Raw genomic sequence first — 25,250 nt, 5'->3', positions numbered from 1 at the left:
CGTTAATTAGTTAATCTAAATAGAACTATTAAGCTGCTAAAGAGCTCGGACTTAAGGTTCTCCTACTATAGATACTCCTACGGCTCTAGTATCTAGTATAATACTATAAAAGACGTTTGCTAAGTATCTATTGTTAAAGGAGAACGCGGAACTTTTCTTTGGCTTATTAAAGATATCTGACCTTATAACAGAATGGAGCATAGATTAGTTATTAAGGATAGCAACGGTTTATGCGCTATTTACCTTACTATACTTAGTAAAGTATTAGTTAGGAGAGTAGTCCTTAATTTCCATATCTATAAGGAGCTATTTAGCCTCGTTAATCTTACCCTTGAGATCTTCTTCGCCTTTATATTAAACTAGGAAGCTTTAGAAGTAGGCTATAGTAACTTCTTAGTTTTTAACGTTTTATGCGCTCTAGCGAAACTTATTATATACCTCCTTTTATTTATTAAGGGGGTGTCTAGTTAACTAGCAATTTGGCTTCTTATAAACGTAGTATTTTTTTTACTAATTGTTGCAAAATAAACCTCTACGAGGACCTTTACGATTGCTTTATGGTTAATATTAATTATACCCTCTACTGTATCCCCTGCCACGACCACTATATGTTTAATTAGTCTAGTTGTGATCGTGTTGGTCGGCCGGGTTGATTAAAGTAGGTTGGAGTTAGGCGTTAAATTACTATACTTCTTAAAAGTATAGGGCGGTGCCAATAGAGGATCTTAATTAAGTATATACTCCTTTATAAGTACTTATAGGGTTAAAGAGAGTAAGGTTATATTCTTTAACACCTTAGCATACGCTAATAACTTAATTGCGTAGGCTAAAGTCCTCTTAATATAATTTAGATAAACCACGCTAAATTATCTAGAGTTAATTAAAGAGCTTTTAAAGATAATTAAGTTAAGAGGCACCTAGGTTTATAGCAATAATTCTTAGGAAGGTAGTCTCTCTCTACTCCGATATATACTGCTGCTTATTCTCCTTTGTTTTAAAGTGGCATCTTATTTTATATATTATTTAGTTAAAATTATATTCTTTTCCTGCTAAACGATTATAATAGAAGGTACTAGCTCGGCCCTTAAGTATAACTAAATAAGTAATATAGTATTAATTAGGTTCTAGTCTAACCTTTTAGCAATAGTCATAGAAGATACGTAACTTTAAATTAAGGATATTATACAGTTCTTTGCTAAACTTCTTCTCCTATTCTAAATAGAGCTTTATAAGCTCTATAAGCATTTTTAAGGTGCCTCTAATTAGTGTTTAGCTGCATTATATTATAGGCTGCGATAGTGACGTAAATCTAGTTAGTAGAGTTTAAAGGTTATTAGACCGCGAAGTAAGGGGATCTTACGCTTATTGGGGGTTATTAATTAAGGCTGTAGGTTAAGCTAGTTAATATAGGGGAGTTAAAGACAGAGGTGGAGGCAATAGATATAAAATGTTAGAACTTATGCCTAGAGCAATAGAGTTAGAATATGTCTCTAGTGGTATATTACTTGGGTTCTATTATAATTTAAGCTTCTTTATAGTGCGTAGTTGGTGCTTAATCTCTTATAGAGTCCATTTATGCTCTTCCTTTATATTAATAACGTATTCCTAAATATTATTCCTAATACTACCCCTATCTATAGGGACAAATACTTTATACTCCCAAAGGAAGTTACGGAAGTCCTACACAATATCTTTATTTATAGGAACCTATGTTTCCTTTATCTATCTAATAAAGTCCTCCTTTATATAATACTATAGCGCGGTATTATTGTATTTGCTATCTTTATAGTATTCTATACGGTGTATTAAGAATCTATTTAGGTTTTATTACTTAGCGGTTATAAAGTTAGTTATGGCTCTATCCTATATCTCCGGGTTAATATCTTTCTCATACTTCTTCGGATAGGTTAACGCTATGGTAGATAGAATTGACGAGGTATCATACGTTAAAGGTAGGCAGGATTTTCGGTTTTATAGGATCTCGTAGGTTTGCTATCTAAAGGTAGGCAATTTAAGATGTTGTTTAACGCGTTTCGGACGTTAACTTGGGACCTTAGGTTTAGTAACACTTCTAACCTAAAGTACTTAACTAAATCTTCGTAAACGTAATTGTTCTATATAATAGATGTAACTTGGTATCTCCTAGTACTTAGTAATACTTCTGTTACTAGTTTTCCGCAAGTCTAAGGTAGCATAGTATTGCCGGGATCCATTTTATATAAGCGCATATAGCACCCCTATATAAGACTATCTCTTTTGTCGATAACCTAGCTGCTCTATAGTTAACTATATATTCAACCACTAATTAGTGTTAGTGTTACAGGGTAACTCACTAATGCTACTTAAGTAGATACAGTAAATGTTAGTTATAAAGCTTATTGTTTAGAATTAGGGGGTAGGTGAGGAACCTAAGGTTTCTTACCACGCTAGTGCCGCGGCGACATGTGACGACACGTGATAACCGCTTGCCTTATTCCCGACACCTATATAGAGGGTTTTAAAGTAGCCTATCTATAAAAGATGCCCTATTATTAATCTTATAAACTCTTATAGAAGAGAGTTTAAGTAATAGCCTACTATCTACTCCTAATTTTACCTTCTAATGCGTTAAATCTAGTCCTTACTAACCCCCTTTAGCTCCGCCGTTTTGGCGCTAGTACTCTACCTAATATATATCTTCTTCTTAAAAAAGACGCTAATATACTAGAAGGCCTTTATAACCTAATTATACTATAAGTTATATAAGAGAGCCGCTTTATAGTCCCTAGTACTACTCTTAATTAAGTATATATTTGTAAGGTATATTGCCTAAGTATATAGTAGGAAGTAAAAAAGCCGAGTATAAGTTATAGGAGAGTTAATAGAAGAGTGGACAATATATGTCCTTTTCTACCTTCTACTCCTTATCTTAATATCTAAGTCTATAGACTACCATTATACAGGCTTGCGCTCGTTGTATTATAGTGCTAGAGTTTTAATTAACTAAGTCGCCATAATATATATACCCCATCTTATACTTATACTACTACTAAATATTCTAGATTCTATACTTAGAGCTACTTATAATAGGCATTCCTAGAAGATCTACCGGTTTAAAGCTCTATAATTAAACCTTGTTAATATTTTATATAGGGGTTATTAATTAAGCTCCTAGGATATAATTTTTAAAGTTTAATATTATACTAATATTATAACCTTTTTACGGTGGCTAAGCTACCCTAATCTTCTTCCCCTTCTTCCCTCCCTCCTATTACTTAGCGCTAAGCTATTATATTATTGCCGAGCTATTGCGTCGTTATATATAAGGGATATTATTGCAGTTACCTTGGGTTGCCCTTAGGACAACCTTTAGACGCCCCTTGGATAGTTGCCGGTTACGTACTAAAGGCACGTCCCTATAGTATATAGTCTCCACAATTCTAAAGGCCTTACCTCCTTAAGGATTTGTTTCTCTTACCAATCTATCCTATTTTACAATCGTGTTCTTATAGCCCCCTGTCTATAAAGTCCCCTTATATTATATATCCGAACTAGGTAGGCAATAACATAGTTAATTAATTATATTAGACGTCGCTACTATATAGCTGTACCGCCTCCGCCTATTAGGAGAAGGGGTCTTAGTATATAGTTATATCTCTTCTTACACGCGTATTAATCGAGTTAGGGTAGTAGACTTACTTTAATTCTAGCTATACGGCGATTTAATTATTAGGTATTAAAATTTTTAATATATAAAGCTTTAAATTAAAATTATAATCTACTATATTAGATCCTATATAAAGGGCTCTATATTAAAGCTTTACAGTCTATATAATAAAGCTCTAAATTAAGGCTTTGGGTTAATTGATTGGCTTATTACTTATAAACTCGGGCCAAAATTTTCGTTGGGGGGTACCAACGATCCGCATGTTTTAATTAATCTGATTGGGTAGTTCTTATCGATAACAGTAGGACGCAAACCAGCGTGCTAAGGGATAAGCTCTTAGACCCTTGGAAATTTCGTTGGTTAATACGGAGCAGTTCGTCCATGCACACCAAAGTTCCTCGAAGGGTCTGATTTAGAAGATAATTAGTACACGGTAAAGTACTGCTTACATTTGCAACAATGTGGTCCCAGTTGTCAGCTGTTTAAATCATGCGTGTGCTATTTGCAGGGATCCCCAAACCTTCGAGGCACATATGACGCGATCCTCCATGCATCGAGATAGTTTTATGACCATATGACCATTCCCTTTCCTATCCTTCCAATCCTTTTGACACTATCTGACCTTATCTGAACCCACCTGAAGTATTCCATTGTTGTATTGACGTTTTTTGTGAATAGATCATGGCATGGCCCAATCCTTTTCGACGGCAGACGGAGAACACGCGGAAGTAAGTCATCTAAAATCACCGAGTATAACATCCATATACCAAGCTGACTCTCACATCGATTAGCTGCTGGGGCTACACTTTCGAGTGGACGGAGGACCATTTAACGCCTGAACAGGCGGAACCGCTCAAGCATTCCTATGATGTTTTAGCAGAGGAGTGTCTTAATCGGCTCAATGAAATCTCGCCACCTGAAAGTGCTGCTTTACCCAGAAGTAATAGTCAAGATACGCCAAAAGAACGAGATTCCAAGGACAAAGATGGACCAACTATCCCGCATAGAGACCTATTCGTTCTTCTTCGGGACCATCACGAAGAAGACTCTAAACTCAACCAGCTATGGAAAGAAGTCAACACTGTTCCTGAATGGGTTGACTGGCAGCAAATCCAAAGAGGCCAAGACGTCTTTTATCGATATGGAGGCCCTGCATTAACAGGCCTGACGTATCAGAGTCTGCTTGGCGGTATGGGAGCAGCAAGAGTCGTCGAGACGCTAGCACGGACTGGTGGGTTCTCTACGAAGGTCGCTCGTAGAAGGCTCTTCGAGACCACTCAGCACATTCTACAATGCACGAGGTCCCTCGAATCTCTCCAACCGGGTGGTGATGGGCATGCATCTTCAGTTCGTGTCCGACTGCTTCATGCCGCCGTACGGCAACGCATCATGAAGCTTGCAAAACAGCGACCTGGATATTTTAACTTAGAGGAATGGGGAGTCCCCGTGAACGACCTAGATTCCATCGCAACAGTTGGCACATTCTGTGCTACGCTGATCTGGGTTAGCTTCCCACGGCAGGGCCTCTTCCTCCGTGAGCAAGAGATTGTTGACTACATTGCCGTCTGGCGCTACATTGGCTACCTCCTGGGGTGTCCTACCGAATACTTTGAGACGCCAGCCAAAGCGAAAGCAATCATGGATTCTTTACTGCTAAATGAAATCAATCCTTCGGAGACGTCCAAGATCTTAGCAAACAATATCATAACCAGTCTAGAGGGCCGGCCTCCGACTCACGTTTCAGCCGAGATGTTAATTGCGAGTGCCCGTTGGCTTAATGGCAATGAGCTTGGAGATCGGCTGGGCCTTCCACGTGTTTCTATATACTACTGGGCTCTCATGGCTGGCCAATGCTTGTTTTTCATGTTCATATGTTATACCTACAGATATATTCCGTACCTTGATCGGAGGCACATTGCAACACTGAAGAGGCTCTTCTACGCAGTCATTGTGGAAAGCAAGTATGGCCTTGCTGGCACCGAGACCCTCTTTGACTTCAAGTATGTTCCGCAATTCTCCACTATCACCAAGATGGGCAAGTCGAGCGAGGACCGTCTGAGGTACTCGAGCGTTGAAAGGCGGAACTTTCGGACTTTGATCATTTTCACCGGTGTTCTTGGTATTGGAATATGGTGTTCTCTGAAGATTGCGTCTTCGGTTATGGCGAAAGTATTGCGGTAACGCTGATGTTAATGCCTTATGAGAGGCCTTTTTTGTCACGCCTGTTGAACACGGTCTCAGCATTTCTTTCAACGTTAAACATTACACATTGTCTTGAGGCTGGCAGTCACTGTTGTCCAAATCAACTCATATCTTGTTCTCAGCGCATCTGCTTGGACTCAATGAGCCATTCATGATCGGCTTCTATTTATGATCAACGCCTATTATGAACATAGTCTGGTTATATAAATTCTTGGATATCTAAACAAGCCTAAACCCTACTTAGACCACACATACCTAATATTCAGTGATTTAATATACTCTCAGTGTGACTCTAATCCCGTTATTCACTTCTATTGCTTATCGAGCCAAAAGCGGTGCCCCAGACAACAGATTTTGACTTCATATTGGACCTACTGTCATAAGCGATACCAACATTTTTCTTCATATTTATCACAGAGCAATATCGTCATTTAATTCGTGCGTAGATTAAGCAAGAGTAATTCACCTTCCGCTATGCCACCATCATCTCTATCAACTATCAATCTACAAAAGCTCTCACATTACTTCGTTCACTTCCCATTCATTACTAACACCCTTAACTAACCTAGATATAATCAGCACTCATGGCAAAAACCCAGCACCACAACACCAATAGCATCCCACGCCGCCCCCGTAACCAACTTATTCCCCCATCAATGCATTCTCCGCAGGACCAACTCCTCCGCCCACTCCACTCTCTCCCCCGCTCCCATCAACACAACCGCACATCCTCCCCATCACTCACCGGAAACTCTCCCCATCACTCACCGGAAACTCTCCCCACCCACCAACCGCGCCTCGCGCCCAGCCCCCCAGCGCCCTTCCCCGCAAATCTGCCGCTTCGCGCACGCTACGCAGCCCGACATGTGTGTCGTCGCATTGCCGCACTACCGGCACAGCCGGCCGTGCCGCTTGCCGATGTGTCCGCTGCGAGCGGGTGCGGTAGGCGGCGCGGAAAAGGGCGCGCGGGCTAGGGTCGATGCGGGTGGAGCGGCTGGGTCGAGGTTGCGGAAGCGGAAGGGGAGGGGCCGGGAGGGGCCGGGTGGGGTGGGTGCTGGGACAGAGGCTGCGGCTGGGGTGGGACGGAAGATGAAGAAGAGGAAAATGGAGGCGAAAGAGGTGCTGAGGCCGTTTATTTCGTTGAAACAACGAAAGGGAGGCGTGAGGGACCATTTGGGGCTGGTGGTGTTCTTGGTGAGGGTGGAAAGGGGGGCGAGGCTGGGAGCGATAGAGATGGTAAGTTGCGGAAGTTGGGCGGGAAGGCTGGTACCTTAATGGATTTCTGGAGAACCGGGAGACTGGGAGACAGGTTTCGGGTGGCGGCCGCGGAGCAGAAGTTGAGGAGTGTGAAATTGGAAATCGTTTGAGTGCTGTGCTGCGAGCTTGGAAGAACGCGGTGGACAAAATTGAGCAACGCGCAGAGTGGGACACTGATTTGCTACGGAATACGTTCGGGGAGATCTAAGGCTTCTGGAGTCGCGCTACGGAAAGAAACAGATTTCAGGGACGGGCCGCTATTGAGTTACAGTACTGATTGAGGTGTTAAAGGTTGCGTAGTCTTTCACTTCGACTGCCTTCCTAAATTAAGCAGAGCTAGCCCGGTCGGATATTGATTGTTTAGCAGAGCGGCATATTAAAACCAGCAAAACTACTTTGGGCATGTTCGGTTGCAACTCCAGATTCAATATGGAGGCTCCATATTGTAACGGAAATGGAGCTCAAATCTGAATATGAGGGTGTTGTTCGGTAAATCTGACGACTTTTGAATATGGAGCTCCTCCATATCGGTAAGCGCGTCAAATTTGCAAGCTATACTGTATACAGTAGTTGAAATGAGGTTCTTGGCACCGTTTCAATATGTAGCTTCGAGCCCCTGTTCCATATTCCATATCAATATGGAGCTCTTGCATACGCGCCAAAGTCACGACTCCTTGTAATATGGCGACTCCACGTGCCCCAGTTGCGACACTACAGTCGCATTTGCAAGCCTTGTATAATATTATTATCTTAACTTTTGTGATCACGATAAGCTTGTTTCCAGGGGGGCTCATACATGGGCGTCGCTGTAACTCTACTACGGCTCGTACGGGAGGNGGGCAAAGATCTAGGAAACGTCGATTGTAGAGAGGGCGTTGGCCGAGGAGGAGGCTCCATTGCTACACCAAAGTAGGGAGTCGCGATAGAGGCCTGGTGGCAGAGAGGGTCTCGTTCGAATTGCTCACCGACGTTAATCACGAAGTCAAATATGGAGCCTCATTCTGGAGTTGCAACCGAACAATCGACAGATTCAAATGAGCCACGGGTAGTAGCCGCCACTAATTACAAAACGGGCGACACTAAAAGGCGCACGGAATGAACAGATTATTATTAGTCAGCTGAGATAGACATAATCTGCAATAACACAGACAAAACCGTGCTATCAAATTATATCTTACCAACGGTGTCTTGTTGATCAGACAGTATAATGCCACAGGAAAGTTTATACTAGGCCTAGCTCTGTGCAATATATGGGTCCGGTAACCGAATAAGATCTCATATGTGAGAAAATTAGAAAATTGCTGTGTTTCATGTAGAAAATGTGCAAACTGAATTGCATGTAGGATCAATTTAAGGTTGTGGAGTTCAAAGAAGAATGCCTTATTTTAAGTATGGTACCATTCAATTTCAGATATTTCCATGCTGGCCATCTCGAGCGTAATCTTGTAGCTAGAAAAATGGTAACCAATGTTTGAAGTTAGTAGTGATTATTCATTCCATGAATCTCAGCGGTAATGGATGAAGATAGCAACGGGGGCTACAGTCCTTCACGTATGGTGGCCTACGCGCATGGAAGTGCTCTATACCGATGGAGCGACTGGAGGCGACTACACGCCTTTCCGGCAATTCCAGCCGATAAATACACGTGATGTCCCGGCCATTTCCGAGGCACAATTTTTCTCTGCTTACCGTCCAATGCCCTGTTATTGGCTGACAGCGCCTCACTTTGTGGCGCTGGCCGCGGGCTGAAAAACCCGGCGAGCTTGAATTTTTCCTTCTCCTTCATCTTGCTCTCCCCTTCCTTTTCTCAACACCATCTCGCGCTATCAACTGGCCCTCTAACAACATCTCTAATACACCAACAACCATTCTACCTAATTCTTATTATCCTCTCACCCCTCTACTATCACAATGGCTGGATTCGAAGAAGGTAGGCTTCCCATCACGTCATTCATGCCTTCAACAAATTGNCATGTCTCTCGAGGCCTCATCAAGCTCAATTGCAAGGCTTAAGGCATCACCGACTTGCGAAACATATCCTGCGGTCTGCTGCTGTCCTTATCGAGCTTGTGAGAGAGTCTCTCACTTCGGCGACCGAGTTGCGATTCTGAACTTGCCCTTGCAAACTTCGCGGCTTAGCTCATCCTGATCAAATGGCTTAGAATCCGCTGACATTTCTACCTGCAGGTGATGCTAAGAAGGGCGCCAACCTTTTCAAGGTACGAGAACCAGTTTTTTTCTGCCGACTGCATGCAGCTCCGGCATTACCGAGACACCTCCGAGCTCTCTCTAACTTCCAGCAGACGAGATGTTCACAATGCCACACCCTAAAGCAAGGTGAAGGCAACAAGATTGGCCCCAACCTCCACGGCCTCTTTGGCCGAAAGACCGGTCAGGTGGAAGGTTTCTCGTACACAGATGCGAACAAGCAGAAGGGTATTGAGTGGAATCAGGATACTCTAGTATGTCTACATTGGCCAATGCTTTGGAGCACTTTGGCTCCGGATATCTTCTCGCATGCCAATACTAATCTTTGCACAGTTCGAGTACCTAGAAAACCCTAAAAAGTACATTCCCGGCACCAAGATGGCCTTTGGTGGTCTCAAGAAGCCCAAGGACCGCAACGATCTGATCACTTTCCTCCGCGAAGAGACCAAATAGATGTCCTCGACCATTAGGACTTCTCCCCACACTCCTACAACTCTGACTTCCTTTTTTTTTCTCCCAACATCCCTTTCTCCACTGTATTATCAGTTCGGGCATCCGATAGACGTACGATAATGCCGGAGTTTCGAAGTGCGCGCTTATTTCATGTAAAAATATGTTTGTCCAGCATCAAAGGCAGGGTGTCGTTGATTTTAGTGCAGCGTGGGCTAAGTCTAGGAACTAGCAGCAGAAATTCGAAATACCACGATTCTCCTCTTTTTAAATGAACCACATCTCAAAATTGGTGAAGCAAACGTGATACAATCTTATCTGGATGAACCAAGGATGGACCTGGCCAACCACGGTCACGGGAATTGATCTGCGATTCATGTGTGCTGCAGTATGCTGAACGAATCTGTCTAGTACTGGGCACTACCTTTATACATTTAGCGTTGTTCATCGTACTATGAATTGGACACTTGTCCTCTTCCCTTAGTCCAAGGGTAGCTATATTTATTTCCGTCTCTACGGTGATCCATATTACTTATGACTTTTATCATATAGCCTAATTTTCCTTCGGATTAGTGTTCGCCCTGCTGCTGGCTCGTGGGACAAAAGAAACACAATACTATAACAAGGTGGTTTTGTTCGATGTGTAGAGTTAATCAGAGTGTCGATCGGAAGACCAAAAGATAAAAAGAACGATGATTCTGTCTCATTGCAAGAGGCCCTAGAGCCTCACTATATACACTAAGTAGGTGGTAAAGACTGACGTCGACACTGGCGTCGATTTGAAACTGTTACCTTATTGTCACTTGATCGACATTGGGTAATAGGTAATAGAAAGGTAATAGAAATAGTATGAAGTCATAAGGTGATAGGCAACTAGAACAGGAACAGGGTAATCACCAAAATCCGACCTGGATCGAGGGTAACATTATCCGAGGTATGTAACTCCGAGCTCTTTAGATACATCCGCTCTTGTGTCAGAAGTGACTAAGACGTATGCACCAATACAATATCTGGCCAATCACCAAAGACGGAATAGTGTTTTGACGTGGGGAAGAAATATGGATTCGATGATGTTTAATGATATACTACCATGTAGTTGACCTATCTTGGTAGAACTCTTAGGCGCTATTTAATACCTACATCAACCAGCATGTTTAATTGAGGATTCAGCGGAATTTGTTTACCATGAAATAAATTGGGCTAATGAAATCGGACATTGAACGAAGATTTTTATCCTCGCAAATAAGACAGCTAAGAAAATTTATTGGCTAATAGCATAAAGCCAAGACTTTAATGTAAATTGTTCTCCAGCAATCCTTGAATCTGGGCAAGGGATCTCCACCACGTCTTCAGCAGAAATAGAAGCTATCTCAAGCACTCTGAAAAATGTCTCTGCCTCCAGAGTCGCCTCGGATCTGAGGAAGCTTGCCGTGTATAGGTACAAAAGCTTCGGGCTAGATGTAAGATAGCTCTGGAAGTGCTCGAAAGACACCAGGATCGAATGACTGGTTCGTACCGAGGATTCACATTGCCTGCAGGTTAACGTGCTAGGGGCTAATGCTTCTTCGTGGGTGTGTGGCTGTTAAAGTTCGTCGGAGATGGGCGCTTTGTTACAGTGGAGAGGTGGGCGTTCGCGTGCACTTACAAGCACTCTTACACAATCTTGTCGCGTCAGCTGAGCCGACATATTATGCGGACTGCGCAAAAGTTCTCAACAGGTTCGAAATGCCCACGTGAAACGAGGTTAGAGCAGCGCGGGAGAGGCTGAAAAGTGTGGGGAGGTCGCCGGGGCCGGCTGATGGGATGCACCAGTTTTGGTTTGCATGTCACAGCAACAAAGTTCTACGCTGCTCTCATTCCCCACGCCAATTGCCCTGCCCACCTTCGTCCTCAGCAAGCCCTTGATACATATCCTGCCTGCCTACCTTCGTTGTCTCATCTATACTCCTCTTTTATCGCGTTTTCAGTCCACCTCGGCCGTCTAACCTCGGTTTCACTCGGTTTGTGTTAGCGTCATAGCGGGGCGGAATCCGTTATACGACTCTTGTGTGTCCTTCGACTCAGAGTATCAAGACTTGAGCGTTGTTTGCAGGAAACAAGGCCGGGTGGCCTTAAACAGCAGTCAAGATGTCGTGGAAGAGGTCGGAGAAGCTGATGGAGACTATCAAGGTGGGTTTGCACATGCTTTCGGAGCTGAGATGCTAATAGCGGCGATAGCACTATAGCAACTTCCCTGCAACTGGTAGGTAGCTCCATGGAGAGGCTATCTGATGCCGACCTAACTAGTTCTTCAGGCGTGTCTCTACGGCAGATGGTCCAGTTTGGAGAGAAACCTTCCACCGCCACCCTTTTTCGCGCTTCTCAATTTCTCTCTGAAGAGCTACCTATACGGTTGGCACAAAGGGTACAGGAGCTCAGTGACCTCCCCGATGGCCTTAATGAGATGCCCTCGATCCAGAGGGTGCGAGATTGGTATGCACAATCATTCGAGGTACGCAGATACCCCGATGTCCGATGTTTTACATATGACTCATCCATATGCGCAGGAATTGACGACTTTACCACGACCCACGTTATCGTCGGATGTCAAAGAACGCCTCCTACGGCCCGCAAGACGAAATGAAAGAGACTTGAAGATACTAAGTCAGACAACCCAGAACCCCAGCGTGAAGAAAGGCCAGTATAAGTCCGCGCCAGATAGTAATGGCAACGGAAACGGGAACGGCCATGGGCGGTCAACATTAAGCAGGAGGTACTACGTAGCAGCGGATGATGGGCAAGAGTGGCCTCCAGAGCTGAGTGCGTACAATATAAAGTTTGCAGAGGCGCTGGAACGGATTAAGCGGCGGCATGACAGCGTTGTCACCACAGTCGGTACGTAGACCCTTATCATCCTGGAAACCAAGCAGTGGTACTTACTATAAGTTTTCACATTCAGCCCAAGGCATCCTCGAATACAAGCGCAAGCGCCAACGCATGCAGATTGATAACAAAATCCAGGCCTTTTTAGATCGCTTCTACATGTCCCGTATCGGTATCCGTATGCTAATAGGCCAACACATTGCTCTCACGGACCAACGGCAACGCTCAGATCTCAATTACGTTGGAATAATTTGTACCAAAACCAACGTGCATGACCTAGCACAAGAGGCGATCGAAAACGCGCGGTTCGTTTGTGAGGACCATTACGGATTATTTGACGCGCCTAAGGTCCAACTCGTCTGCAACCCGGATATCAGTTTCATGTATGTGCCCGGCCACTTGTCGCACATGCTATTCGAGACCTTAAAGAATTCGCTGCGTGCAGTAGTTGAGACGCATGGACAAGATAAGGAGGCATTTCCTGTGACAAAGCTTATTGTTGCAGAAGGAAAAGAGGATATTACGATCAAAATCAGTGACGAAGGAGGAGGGATTCCAAGAAGTGCAATACCGCTTGTCTGGACATACATGTATACCACTGTAGACCAAACACCAAGCTTGGATCCGGACTTCAACAAAAGTGATTTCAAAGCGCCCATGGCAGGTTTCGGGTATGGGCTACCAATCAGTAGGCTATACGCACGGTATTTTGGCGGTGATCTGAAGTTGATCAGTATGGAAGGGTAAGAAATATTATGGTCAAATGAGCAGTCTCAGTAATCATGCTTACTCAACTATTTCTAGTTACGGCACTGACGTTTACCTCCATCTCAACCGCCTGTCATCTTCATCCGAACCTTTGCAGTGACAATCACCAGTCATGAGGGGAAGGGCAGCGAGCGAGCCTACGTACTCAGAACCCCAAGGATTGACGAAATTCGTAAGCTCTAATTCAATCAGCACAACAATGGCTTCGCGTGCCATGCGACTTAAGCTCAGCGGCAAGCTAAGCGGCAAGGATTGGGAAGTCAGCGAGCGTAGGCAGGTTGGCGATGCTGAGGTGATGGTTAATAAAGGGTCAGGCGCTTGGTGGAGGCATGTGGGAATGGAAGAGGGGTTGTGAAGCTGATGATATTTGGCAACGTTAAGAACTGAGAGGAGGAGTTTGAGTGTGGAATATGACTTTGATTCATTGTATCTATGTATGTATTAGATTGGACATCTGCGGGAGGTTTTTGTTGGACACGCAACGTGTACATTGGAGATTTTAGCGAAGCAGAAGGCCGATTTGTTATGGTAGAGAAAACAAGGCAACGGGTACCTTGATACAGTAGCAGAGAGAAAGTACCATATATTGATTGCTAAGACATGTTGGGTATAACGCTAAAAAAAACTCCCTTGTGTACCTGCCTCTTATATCACCAATCCCAATGCCAACGAAACGCTCACTAAAATGACGCTGTGGAGGCTGTAGCCATCGTACGCCTCGCCTGGACAAGGAGATCGACCCAATCCTCCCTTCATCTCTCTTCCCATTCCTTTCTTCTAGATACGCTATCAACTACCATTAGCACTGCTCTTCCTCTTTCCTCCTTCCTTCCTCCTTTCGGCCTTCCCGGCCTTCGATTTCGTCTTGGGAGACATGACCTTCTTGTTCTTAGTGCTCGCCTCAACCTCTTCCTCGTCATCCTCGTCATCCTCCATATCGTCAGCCCATTCGAGGGAATCGCTATCAGAGTCCAGCCCCGCGAGGATTTTCTCGAAATGCAGACGCGTTTGGGGGACAGACTGCGTCAATTAGTACACAATTCACCAAGACAAGGCAGCCGCAACGGATTCGCGAAGGTGGGCAAACAGCCGTCGAGCCAAGGAGGATATACGAAATGGTTTTGAGGCTTTCAGGCGCACTGATCTCACCTCGTTGCGCTGATTCGCAAACCAGATCAGCATCTCATTGTTCTCCAGATAGACGGCGGCCTGATGCCTCCTCTCGCGGGCCTCGAAGGTCTCGTCGATTTTGTACTCATTCGGGTGAAGGGCTCCGTCAGCCGGCTTGATAGCAGTGCCTGGCGGCTGAGCCCTATGCGTCGGCCTGTTTCGTGCCTGGCGGTCCTTCTGCAGGTCGGTGTAAGGCACGTTGGCGGACATGGCGAGGGCGAAGTGGTGATCGGAGAAGATTCTGAGATAAGGGGAGGGGGAGCGGGGAGAACGGAGCTGGAGGTGATGCAGCAGATATAGGCTACAACGGAGGCTTTTTAGGGAAACCCGTTGCAAAAAGAAACGCTCGTTTCGGAATGTGGACGTCACCTTTTTCCGCGGGTTCAGGAGCGGGATGAGGCGTCACATTGAAGCGGCACGACTGATGCTTTACAATGAAAGTGTGACTTGTCATGTTTTACTGGGAAATGGGAGGGGGCGGTCCATTGAGACTTTATCGTTCTTTGCTGGCAAACACGGCCCATCGCGGGGTGCCCTAGCTTGGCGCCATCCTTTGGCTGGTGGGGGAACATCTGGCTTTGCCTCTGAGTGGAGGGATTTTGGAGCAAGCGGGATGGGGCATTTTTTCTCAGAGGAGCGGAGAGAATATTGAGGGAGTTGGTTTCCCAAGAGTAAATCAATTGTACGCGACCGTTTCATTGCGGCACGGTCCGCCCATGCAGCCTGGCAGCCACACCGATCGCCTGTGTGTGCGGCGCTGCGACGTAGTGGCGATTACGAGGTACAAGGTACGAGTACGATGCAACAGAGCTCTCTTTTTGCCCACGTTCTCATCCCAGCCCCAGGATGGCATCGAGAGGTGTGGGGAAAGTTCCCTAAGCCATTGCTAACCGCTCGAGCCGTGTTAGGCTATCGTCGAGGCTCACTGCAGGCCTCAGCCTCTAGGTCTCTCGGTTATCGGATTGTTGCGACCCATAATGTTTGAAGGAGAGGGACAAATTGCCCACCGCAGGGCATCGGTACTTTGAAGCGGGCCGAGAAGCGTCCATGTGCCCTCGCGCCCGCCATGCCCAGTGCCCACCATGCACCCATGAACCATGCCAGGCGCCTCCGAATTGCGGAGCCTGCCCGGGGGCGGCAATTCAGACTCGCAGCGATTGACCATGGTCGTTTCTCTCAGGTAGACGAACTTAGACCAGGGTCATCCCCTGTCTAAAATTTCTGGTTTGTCAAAACTATTAAAGCGGGCGAAAACATTCTTGTAATTGGAAGGCCAATTCTTGATCGTGAGGCCTTTATGCGTATAGTGAGATTTTATAAAGTGGTAGACATTTTAAGCCTCTTATCACTCCTAAAGAGCCGGTTCAGGACCGTGACATGACGTGTTCGTAGAACCCGTTGCTCATTTCTAAATTTCCAAGGTCGGCTTTTCCCACAGGTACCCAAGAAACTTCTAAGCAAGCTTGAAGCCTCGATAATCGTTCTAGCCAACATAGTCGTCCAATACAAAAATATTAGGCATATGTACCCTCTGTTGTATAGAAGACCTCCTCCTCGATGGTGAGTATCTAGGAGATCCTCTTAGCGTTTCAGCAGCAGAGTCTTCTCTAGCGGATACAAACCTTTGGTAAGCTTTTGATTTTCTCTCCCTGCTCTAGTGTAATGGCAGCAACCCAGTACCTAGTCCCTTCTGACTCAAGCACACTAGTTCCCTTTACCTTAGTACCTTTATTAAGAACAGAACGGATCTTGGCCTCAAGCGCCGCCTGGTCCTCTCTACTTAGGCCCTTTTCCGGCCAGATCAAGTAATCCTTTTTCGCCACCTTCTGGAATTCAACTTTGGCCGGGCCACTTCGTCTACGGACCCTAACGTGCTAAGGGATAGGCTAGGTCTAGCGTAAGCACGTAAACGCAATAATAGTAGCACTTTAGAGAAATTACTATAGGAGTAATAGAGGTAGTTTAGGGAGCTATTAAAAGGGGAATAATACCGCCGTTAGTCTGGGGACGTGTAGTACGACTATAAGCTATTATAAGAGAATACTATAGGAAGTTAGTATTATTAAAAGAGATAAGATAGGGATCCTATTACTTATAGGCGCGTTATAAGAAGAGAATAGAGTAGTAATAAAAGAATAGCTAGAGATACTGTATAATTATAGTACCTGTTGTACTAACCGCGTGCTTACGCGTTCGGTACACCAGGTACGCGTTTACGCGTTTAGTGTACTAACTACTCGCTTACGCGTCTAGTGCACTTATGAAGCACTAACTAATTAGGGGGGAGGTGTATTAGTATATAGACCATATAGTCTGCTTTATATAATTAACAGTCACCACCATCCTAAAGAGCATACGATACTATATATATTTCGTGCCCTAGGATATAACTTATTTGTACCATTAAGTTGGTACAAACACTGATCAGTGAGCGCGTATAGATCAGCAATTACTTAATACCTCCCCCCGAGCGATACTTAATAGCGACCACCTGTTTAGACTCCTAGTACGACCTACTAGAAGGTCGGAAGTTAGGGATTACGGACTTATCTCTAACTCTATATACTTATTTAAGTCTTAGTATAGTTTACTAAAAGTTATAGACGCGAATACAGACCTATATAGAACCCCCTACCCTCCTCTAATACCCCTAACCTCTCTTAGACCCTTTACGGAGACCTTTTACCTTTCTGCGAACTACTACGGACCTATTAATTACCTCTATAGACAGTTACAAGACCTTATAGAAACCCCCTACCCTCCTGTAAACTATTACGGACCCATTAATCGATTTTACGGACCGTTATAAGACCTCCTCCACCCGTTATAAGCTACTACCACCCGCTACGCACTATACTATACTATATAGTATGGCAGACATTAGCAAGCAAGTTAGCGAAGGTTAAAAGAAGTAGAGATAAGGAGTCGACGTTACGTCTATAAACGACGTTAATGACTATATTAGTTTTAAAATCCTTAAATATAAATACTTTAAGCTTATAAATAACGACCTATGGGAGTAATACTAGGAAGACTTTACAGACTTTACGGAAGCTATTTTTAAGGCCTATAACCCTATTACTATTTATAAACTATAAACCCTTTTACGTAACTAAGGTGTATGGGTTAAAAGGGATAAATAAGTTACTGTTATATAGTCTTTATATAATATAATATATAAGAAAAACTAAACAGAATGGACTAAAGAGGAAATCCTAAACTAGGTTAAAACTACTAAAGAACTCTTTGCTTCTTCCAAACTTAATAAGATCGCCAGCCTTATACCTAACCTACTTAACTAAATTTATCCCATAGACCCAAGCGGCTTTAGAGCTGACCTCGCTGGCTAAAATATACCCTACTCTTAAGTTACGGACCACGCTACGGACTATAATACCCCCGTAACCCAAAATATGGACTATAATACCCCTACAAACCAAAATACGGACTAAATTACCCCTATTGTTTAAGTTACAAATCCGCAAGCCATATATCTATAAACTATATATCCGTAAGCTACAGATCTATAAGTTATAGATCCGCAATCTACCTAAGTAAAGACTTATAGTAAGGAGCTAGCTAACCTAGCTAAGCTTTACACTGACGAATCTAAGTATAGCGGTGAAAATAATAACTTTAATTTCAAACTGACTATCTTTATAGACCTTTATTAGAAGGCCGATATTCCTAAATAGGAGTTTAGCTAAGCCTACTCTACTATACTACGCGGCCTAGCACTTAACTACTACTATACTAACCTTAAGAGCAACCCTCTTGGTGTTCCCTTTAATAAGCTATATAAAGCTACCTATAATTACTTTAAAGGACCGGAATATAAGCGTAATATCCTTACCTAATAGAATGCGACTAAGCTACGGACCGTAATTAATAAGAATACTAAAAAATCGACTATAGAGTACCTGTAAATTCTTATTAAAGACCTCTAGCACCTATAGCACGGCTTTAACGCTAAGCTTTAAATAGATAACTTCCTGTATAATAAACTTATTACGGCCTACTAGGAAGTAAAGCCCTATAAGTACGCCTACTACAAGCCTATAGATACCTTAGCTGGTCTTATTAATAATTTACGCTCCTCTATTATAATATATAAAGTCTTAAACCCACTAGGTAGCACTTAAGCCTTTATTACGGATATTTAATATCCGTAAATAGATTTAGACGTCTACTTTACGGACCGCCACTACCGCTAGCAGCACCTGTACCGACTAAGTCCTACCTATAACCCCCGCAGCAACCCCTATATAAAAATATACCCCCGTAGACGAACTAGCTAGAAGTGCTTCGTATATGGTAAGGAAGAATGTTGGTCTATAAAGCATACCTAGGAAGAACGTAATAAGTCTAGGAAGAGATTTAATAGCCGTATTAACTAGTTTATTTTGGAATACAAAGGAGAGGAAGTAGAAGAGCCCCCTAATAAGTTAATAGAAGCCCTTATAATTAACTTTAACTTAAACGCTTAGGAATAAGAGACCTTAGAGATATTCCTAACCACTTTTAAACCTTTTACGGACAGCTAAGCCTTTAATATTACGACCGTATTAGCCGACCGTTCCTTCCTATACTTAGTTACGCCCAAAAACTATTCCGTAAGCACCCTTGTTACGAATATTATAGATTATAAGTAGGACCTATTTGTATATATTACTACAGAACGCTATACCCCTAAGGAATTCTATAGTGTTATAATTGATATAGGTGCCTCTAAGAAGTCTACCGCAGGCTATAGATAATACCTTATATATAGGACCACTATAAATAATAATACGGACATTAATATTACGCAAACTGGGGCCGTAAATGTTTAATTTGGCATCGGCTTAACTGTATTAATTAAATCAGTTAAAGTTAAGACTTTAATTGGCCTAGTTAACTTCTACATAGTAAAAGCGGATACCCCCTTCTTACTTTGTCTTGTAGATATGGATAGGTTATAGGTATACTACAATAATGTTACGGACACCCTAATTGGCCCCGTAACTACCTTAGGAAGCAAGTATATTACCCTACTAATTATACGCCGATTTAGACACCCGTTCCTTATATGGGGAGAGACTTTACGGACCTATATTTAGGAATCTTTTAACTATAACCCGTACTACCTTACCTTTATAGAAATCCACCGCCTATACCGCCGTTTCGGCCACCTGTTAGCTAAAAAGCTATATAGAGTCCTTAAACGCTCTAGACATAACGATGTTAATAGGAAGGCAGTTAACCACCTAACTAAATACTGCTCCTTCTGCTAGAAATACAGACGTTCCCTAGGCCAATTTAAGTTTACTCTCCGTAAAGACCTTAATTTTAATTACTTAGTGTATATAGACATTATGTATATTAACAGCAGCCCAGTATTATATATAATTAACGAGGTAACCCGCTACTAAGCCACCTATTAGTTGCAAAATATATCCGTAAAATATACTTAGGATATTTTATAGACCTACTAGATTAATATATACCTTGGACCTCCTAAGTATATTACCTACAACGCTAGTAAGAACTTTATTAGTAAGGAATTCTAATAGTATACTATAGCTATAGCTATTTTAACAAAAGCCGTTCTAGTTAAGGCATACTAGTCCGTTAGGCTTATTAAGCGAGCTTACCTAGCTCTACAGAGAGCTTACCAGATTATTATAGACGAGTGTAAGGACATCTAAAAGGAACTGGCTTTATAGATGGCTGTAAAAGCTATTAACGACACCACTAGCCCTAACGGACTGGTACCTACCCTTTTAGTTTACGGAGCCTACCTAAGGATAAGTAAACTAGACCCTCCTGCCCCGTCTATTATAGACCGAGCAGCTATAATACGGAAGGTAATGGCCGAAATAGTTAAATTACGGGCTAAATAAACTGTTAATAACGCCTTATACTACCGCAACGGACCTAATACGACCTTAGTATATGTCACGGAACCCCACCGCAGGGGCCTCTATAGGAGAGCCCCGTGCTCTCGCGTACACCTCGCGTACAGCTTATGTCAGCTACGCGTAGGTATATCACCTCCTTACGCCCTCGACCCTTACGATTGATCGCGCAACGTCTTGTAGACTCCTCGAATATATACGCTTTGTAGCCATTACCCCCGTCCTATAACATTACGTTACGCCTTTTTTACTACCAACGCTTAGCCTATAACTAATTCTACATCTCTATAATACTGTAGGCGCTGCTAGAAGTAGCGTGTTTATAAATTACCTTACTTTATACTTCTAAGGAACCTATAATAGTAAGACAATATCCCTTACTAGCTACTATATTAAACCTAAAGAATAATCTAATACCTATACCTAACCTATAACGCTAATTAATCCTAGGAGAATTTAATTTATTAGCCCTAGCCTTAACCCCTAAGGAAACGGACACTAATAATATCTTATCTTTTATTAACTATATAACTACGGACAAGTAAACAGAAGGGCTACTACCTATTAAAATTAAAATACGAGACGCTAAGATGTTTGTAAAAATGGTAGCATAAGACCCTAATAAATACTACCGCCTTCTATAGAACTATTACCTAAAGCTTATATAAGCTAAGATACGTATTACCTAAGATTGTAATATTATCTAAGACCTATAAGCTTATAAGGCGCTCGCTAATAATATACGTTAAGAAACCGAAGATGACCTCCGCGTATCTAAACGCGACGTCTAACAGTTAAAGAAGGCCGAGATTATACTAATTACTACGGTTACTAAAAGAGAAGGCATAATTAAATACCTATAATCTTAGCTTAATAAGCATATTTATAATAACGCTAGATACCTCTTTACTATATATAACGCCACCTAAGTCTCTACGCCCCCGGCAACTTTACCTACTTAACGCTTAATAGAGGGCTAGCGCTAAGTAGCTTTACCTAATAGGAACCCCTATTAAAGCAGCGACAATAAAAGCTATAATAATTGGACCTAAACTACTACTATAAGGTCTAATATATGCTACCCTAATCCCCTAGTCTTTTAGGGAGACCGTAAGGAATATAGCTACTAGAAGATACAAATCCACAAGAAACTAACTTAGAGCGCCTACCTTTTTCTTACGGAAGATACTAAGATTGGCTATATTATTAGGCGAATAAAGGGTATACCGTTTAATAGACTCTTCGCCTAATAAAAGACTAGTGGCCCCTAAAAGTAGTAGTCCTACTAAGAAGTCCTTAACGATCTTAACCTAATATACCGTAACTATAACCTACTAGCTACTAACTAAGCTAAACTATATACCCTAAAGATAAGCCCTACCGAATTATTTAATAAATTCTATATTAAATTTTAGGAATACACCGGAGCCCTTACCTAAGACGATACTAAAGACTAGGAGGACTGTTACGGCACTAGCAGAACTTGGCAGAACTTAGTTAACAGAACTTGGCAGAACTTCGCGGTCACGTGACTAGAAGACCGCATAAAAGAACCCTACTTCGACCAGCGCTGCTCTTCTTCTCCTTTCCTTTCTCTAGCTTTAGACCTTCGTTTATAGACTACCAATCGTATAGGCTTACGCGTCCCTCTTGCCGTACTTATGCCTCGATTAACTAAGTCGCTAATTGTTCGTACTAACTTAATAGCACGAGTGAGTCGTATCCACGGGCACGAAATACATATAGTATCGTATGCTTATTTGGATGGTGACTGTCGATTGTATAAAGCAGACTACGTAGTCTATATACTAATGCACCTCCCCCCTAATTAGTTAGTGCTTTATAAGTGCACCAGACGCGTAAGCAAGTAGTTAGTGCACTAAACGCGTAAACGTGTACCTAGTGTACCAAACGCATAAGCACGCGTTTAGTATAACAGGTGCTATAATTATATACTAGTAGTACTTAAAAAATAAAACCACCTGTATATAGCCTCCGTAATTGCTTTAATAAAACTATAGAATATAAAGGAAAATATATAGGAAATCTCCCCTAAGGTGCCGTCTAGGCTACCTTCCAAACGGTACCTTAAGCTAGCCGTAAGTCCTGCTTACGGTCCGTAAAATAAACCGTATAGCCTTTTAACGGGTAGTAGATAAGCTATAAGTTAGATTTTAAGGGCTGCTAAGGCGCTAGTATTAAGTAAGCTAATAGTAATTTTCTATACCCGGTATAGAAAATTGTAATTAGTTAATTTAACTACTATAGCAGAATATAGTAGAATTTGGTAGGTTATATAAGTCTACTAAGTTCTATTATAGCTTTCTACCGTTTTTCCACCTAATAGCTTACGGTCTATAGAATAGGCCGTATAATAAGCCGTACGGCCTTCTAACGGGCCGTAGGCGTACCATAGGTACTCCGTTAGTCCCGTTTTACCTATTTTATAACTTTTAGGTTAAGCTTATTTGTGTTAATTAGGGTTTTAAGGGCTTAATACGGCTTTGCCTTAGTTATAGCGTCTACTAGGTTGTCTCTACTACTGATCTATTTAACCTCTATAATCTTATATTGTTTATAGGCCTAATATAAGCATATTAGGTTAACTATAAGCCTCTTCTTTTATATTGTACCTAGTTTAACTAGGTAGTTATAAAGGGACTTTAAATTAGTATATAAAACCAGGGGTAACTACTTTAGTTATAGAATCTTCTAGACCGTTAATTTGATTGCGGCTGCTATATTAAATCTATAAGCTAGTGTATATAGTTTAGAAGCTAGTATACTACGGGTTACTTATTTGCACTTAATTAAAGACTAGTATAGTATATTTGCGTCCTAATTGCGGTCTATAAGTACAATTATAAAGCCAATTTATAATAATAGGTCTTTATTATTAGTAAAGGAGGCGTCTATAAATACTAGTAAGCTAAGGGAACTTAGGTCTAGTGGTACAAAAGTAAGTCCCCTTGCTGTATTGTTAATTTGCTACTAAATACGCTTATTAAGCTGCTTAATATTTTCTTCTTACGGATCTACTGCCTGGGCCGTAAAGGATAAGTTATAGGCAGATTTGGGTTGGCAGACTATGGCAATATAGGCGCCTCTTATACGCTATACAGCGTATTAGTCCTTTATATTTACGGTCTTATAGGTCTCTTCGCGGGAACTAGTAAGGTCTATAGGCTTTGCTATAATAAGCTTTAGGTTTTAAGCTTGGCGTTCCTAGGTTAGCTAGATTAAGTTACCCTTTTATATAATTAAGCCTCCGTTAAACTTAATTGGAGTCTACTTAGTTAACTACTCTTGCGGCTTTGCTAGGAACTTAGCTTCTTATAGTTTAGTCTCTTTAGCGTCCGTAAATATCCGGTCTGTTAAGAAGAGGGTATTGTCTGTTTAGAGTCTAATAATACTAAGGCTGTTTAATGGGCTGTATAGGAGGTAGGGGTCGTAGGTTAACTGTTCTATTTTGAGTTTACTGACGTGGTGCTAGTGGTATATCTTAAACTAATGGTTTCCGGCTTTTAGTACTCCGTAAAGAGGTTTTACGACCTATAAAATTGTTCCTAGTTGTAGGTTAAGCTTATAGGGTGGTTATATAAAGATATCCCTACTTAGGTAGATATTAGACTGTATGTAGGCTTATAAGATGTCCTATAAGTAAAGGGCTATAGATTTGGTTTGCTGTAGTCTAGGCGTAAGTGTGAGTATAATCCGTTAACTAACCTATTAAATTATAGGTAATTGCGTAAGGACTAGGTTCTTTCTCTAGTTATTATAAGCTTATATAACGAGCCTTAATTTCTTAAAGGCTTTATTAGTACTAGGGTGCTTAATCTTATTAATAAAGCGTAAGTTAAATATACGGACGCCTTACGGAACGTCTCTCTTTATTATAATTATAAAGACACCCTTTTTAAGTAGTCCGTTAATTTCTTTACGCTATAAGTCCGTAAAAGGGGTTTCCTATACTAGAACTAATATATCCGCAGGCGGAGATTGCTTTGCGGATATGCCTGCGGAGGTTAGGTAGTTCTCCATTACGGGATTCTTACGGAGGCGTCCTTAGCTATACTTTACGGTAGGTTTAGTAGGTTTAATAGGTTTCTAGGGGACCTCTAAAGTAGGTAAGGGTGCCTCCAGTTTATCTAATTCGGTAGTCGTTTCTAGTTTATCTAGTTTAGCGGTTGCTTCTAGTTTATCTAGCTTAACGTTATAGGTGTTTTTAGGCTAAAAGTAGGGTTTTATAGACGTGCTTCTGAAGCTAGTTGGCCCGCTAGGAAGCTATATATAGCATGTCTCGTTTTCTACAGCTAGTAAATAGTAAGGTCTATTCTAATTACCGCTTTTACGCTATATAAGGACTTTAGAGTTAAGCGGGAGGTTATGTACTAAGGTTGTATTAGGTCCGTTGCGGTAGTATAGGGCGTTATTAATAGTTTATTTAGCCTATAATTTAACTATTTCGGCTATTACCTTCCGTATTATAGCTGCTTATTCTATAATAGATAGGGTAGGGGGGCCTAGGTTGCTTATTCTTGGGTAGGCTCCGTAAACTAAAAGGGTGGGTACTAGTCCGTTAGGGCCAGCGGTGTTATTAACGGCTTTTACGGCCATCTGTAAAGCCAGTTTCTTTTAAATATTCTTATACTCGTCCGTAATAATCTAATAAGCTCTCTATAGAGCTAGGTAAGCTCGCTTAATAAGCCTGATGGACTAATACGCCTTAACTAGAATAGCTTTTGTTAATATAGCCATAGCTATAGCATACTGCTGGAATTCCTTACTAA

General features: G+C 42.2%; 7 protein-coding genes across 7 annotated transcripts; 6 read left to right on the top strand and 1 right to left on the bottom strand.

Moving 5' to 3' along the window:
- Window positions 1-4,084: 4,084 nt before the first annotated feature.
- On the top strand, window positions 4,085-6,092 carry K441DRAFT_706904 (uncharacterized protein). Its single transcript, XM_067653689.1, has 2 exons — window positions 4,085-4,374; window positions 4,438-6,092. The coding sequence occupies exons 1-2, from the start codon at window positions 4,328-4,330 to the stop codon at window positions 5,825-5,827; spliced, it is 1,437 nt and encodes a 478-aa protein (XP_067501476.1). The 5' UTR covers window positions 4,085-4,327; the 3' UTR covers window positions 5,828-6,092.
- A 2,924-nt stretch (window positions 6,093-9,016) lies between these two features.
- K441DRAFT_688569 (cytochrome c) lies at window positions 9,017-9,766 on the top strand (the record flags this gene model as incomplete). The annotated part of the gene is made up of 4 exons (XM_067652208.1): window positions 9,017-9,035; window positions 9,293-9,324; window positions 9,409-9,567; window positions 9,647-9,766. 4 exons carry the CDS (start codon window positions 9,017-9,019, stop codon window positions 9,764-9,766), a joined length of 330 nt encoding a protein of 109 aa, XP_067501475.1.
- Window positions 9,767-11,890: 2,124 nt separating this feature from the next.
- Window positions 11,891-13,493, top strand: K441DRAFT_679206 (uncharacterized protein; the record flags this gene model as incomplete). The annotated part of the gene is made up of 6 exons (XM_067651237.1): window positions 11,891-11,932; window positions 11,981-12,005; window positions 12,058-12,254; window positions 12,310-12,637; window positions 12,702-13,368; window positions 13,430-13,493. 6 exons carry the CDS (start codon window positions 11,891-11,893, stop codon window positions 13,491-13,493), a joined length of 1,323 nt encoding a protein of 440 aa, XP_067501474.1.
- A 12-nt stretch (window positions 13,494-13,505) lies between these two features.
- Window positions 13,506-13,748, top strand: K441DRAFT_572014 (uncharacterized protein; the record flags this gene model as incomplete). Its single annotated transcript, XM_067644002.1, has 1 exon — window positions 13,506-13,748. The coding sequence occupies one exon, from the start codon at window positions 13,506-13,508 to the stop codon at window positions 13,746-13,748; it is 243 nt and encodes an 80-aa protein (XP_067501473.1).
- Window positions 13,749-14,182: 434 nt separating this feature from the next.
- Window positions 14,183-14,773, bottom strand: K441DRAFT_571743 (uncharacterized protein; the record flags this gene model as incomplete). The annotated part of the gene is made up of 2 exons (XM_067643995.1): window positions 14,183-14,413; window positions 14,543-14,773. 2 exons carry the CDS (start codon window positions 14,771-14,773, stop codon window positions 14,183-14,185), a joined length of 462 nt encoding a protein of 153 aa, XP_067501472.1.
- Window positions 14,774-19,686: 4,913 nt separating this feature from the next.
- On the top strand, window positions 19,687-19,836 carry K441DRAFT_572041 (uncharacterized protein; the record flags this gene model as incomplete). Its single annotated transcript, XM_067644003.1, has 1 exon — window positions 19,687-19,836. A coding segment is annotated over one exon (150 nt), but the record flags the coding sequence as incomplete, so codon positions are not given.
- A 432-nt stretch (window positions 19,837-20,268) lies between these two features.
- K441DRAFT_571970 (uncharacterized protein) lies at window positions 20,269-20,445 on the top strand (the record flags this gene model as incomplete). The annotated part of the gene is made up of 1 exon (XM_067644000.1): window positions 20,269-20,445. The coding sequence occupies one exon, from the start codon at window positions 20,269-20,271 to the stop codon at window positions 20,443-20,445; it is 177 nt and encodes a 58-aa protein (XP_067501470.1).
- Between the last annotated feature and the right edge of the window lie 4,805 nt (window positions 20,446-25,250).

The sequence above is a fragment of the Cenococcum geophilum genome (genome assembly GCF_001692895.1).
Source record: "Cenococcum geophilum 1.58 unplaced genomic scaffold K441scaffold_34, whole genome shotgun sequence".
Lineage (NCBI taxonomy): Eukaryota > Fungi > Ascomycota > Dothideomycetes > Gloniales > Gloniaceae > Cenococcum > Cenococcum geophilum.
This window is presented reverse-complemented; position numbering and strand designations above follow the sequence as displayed.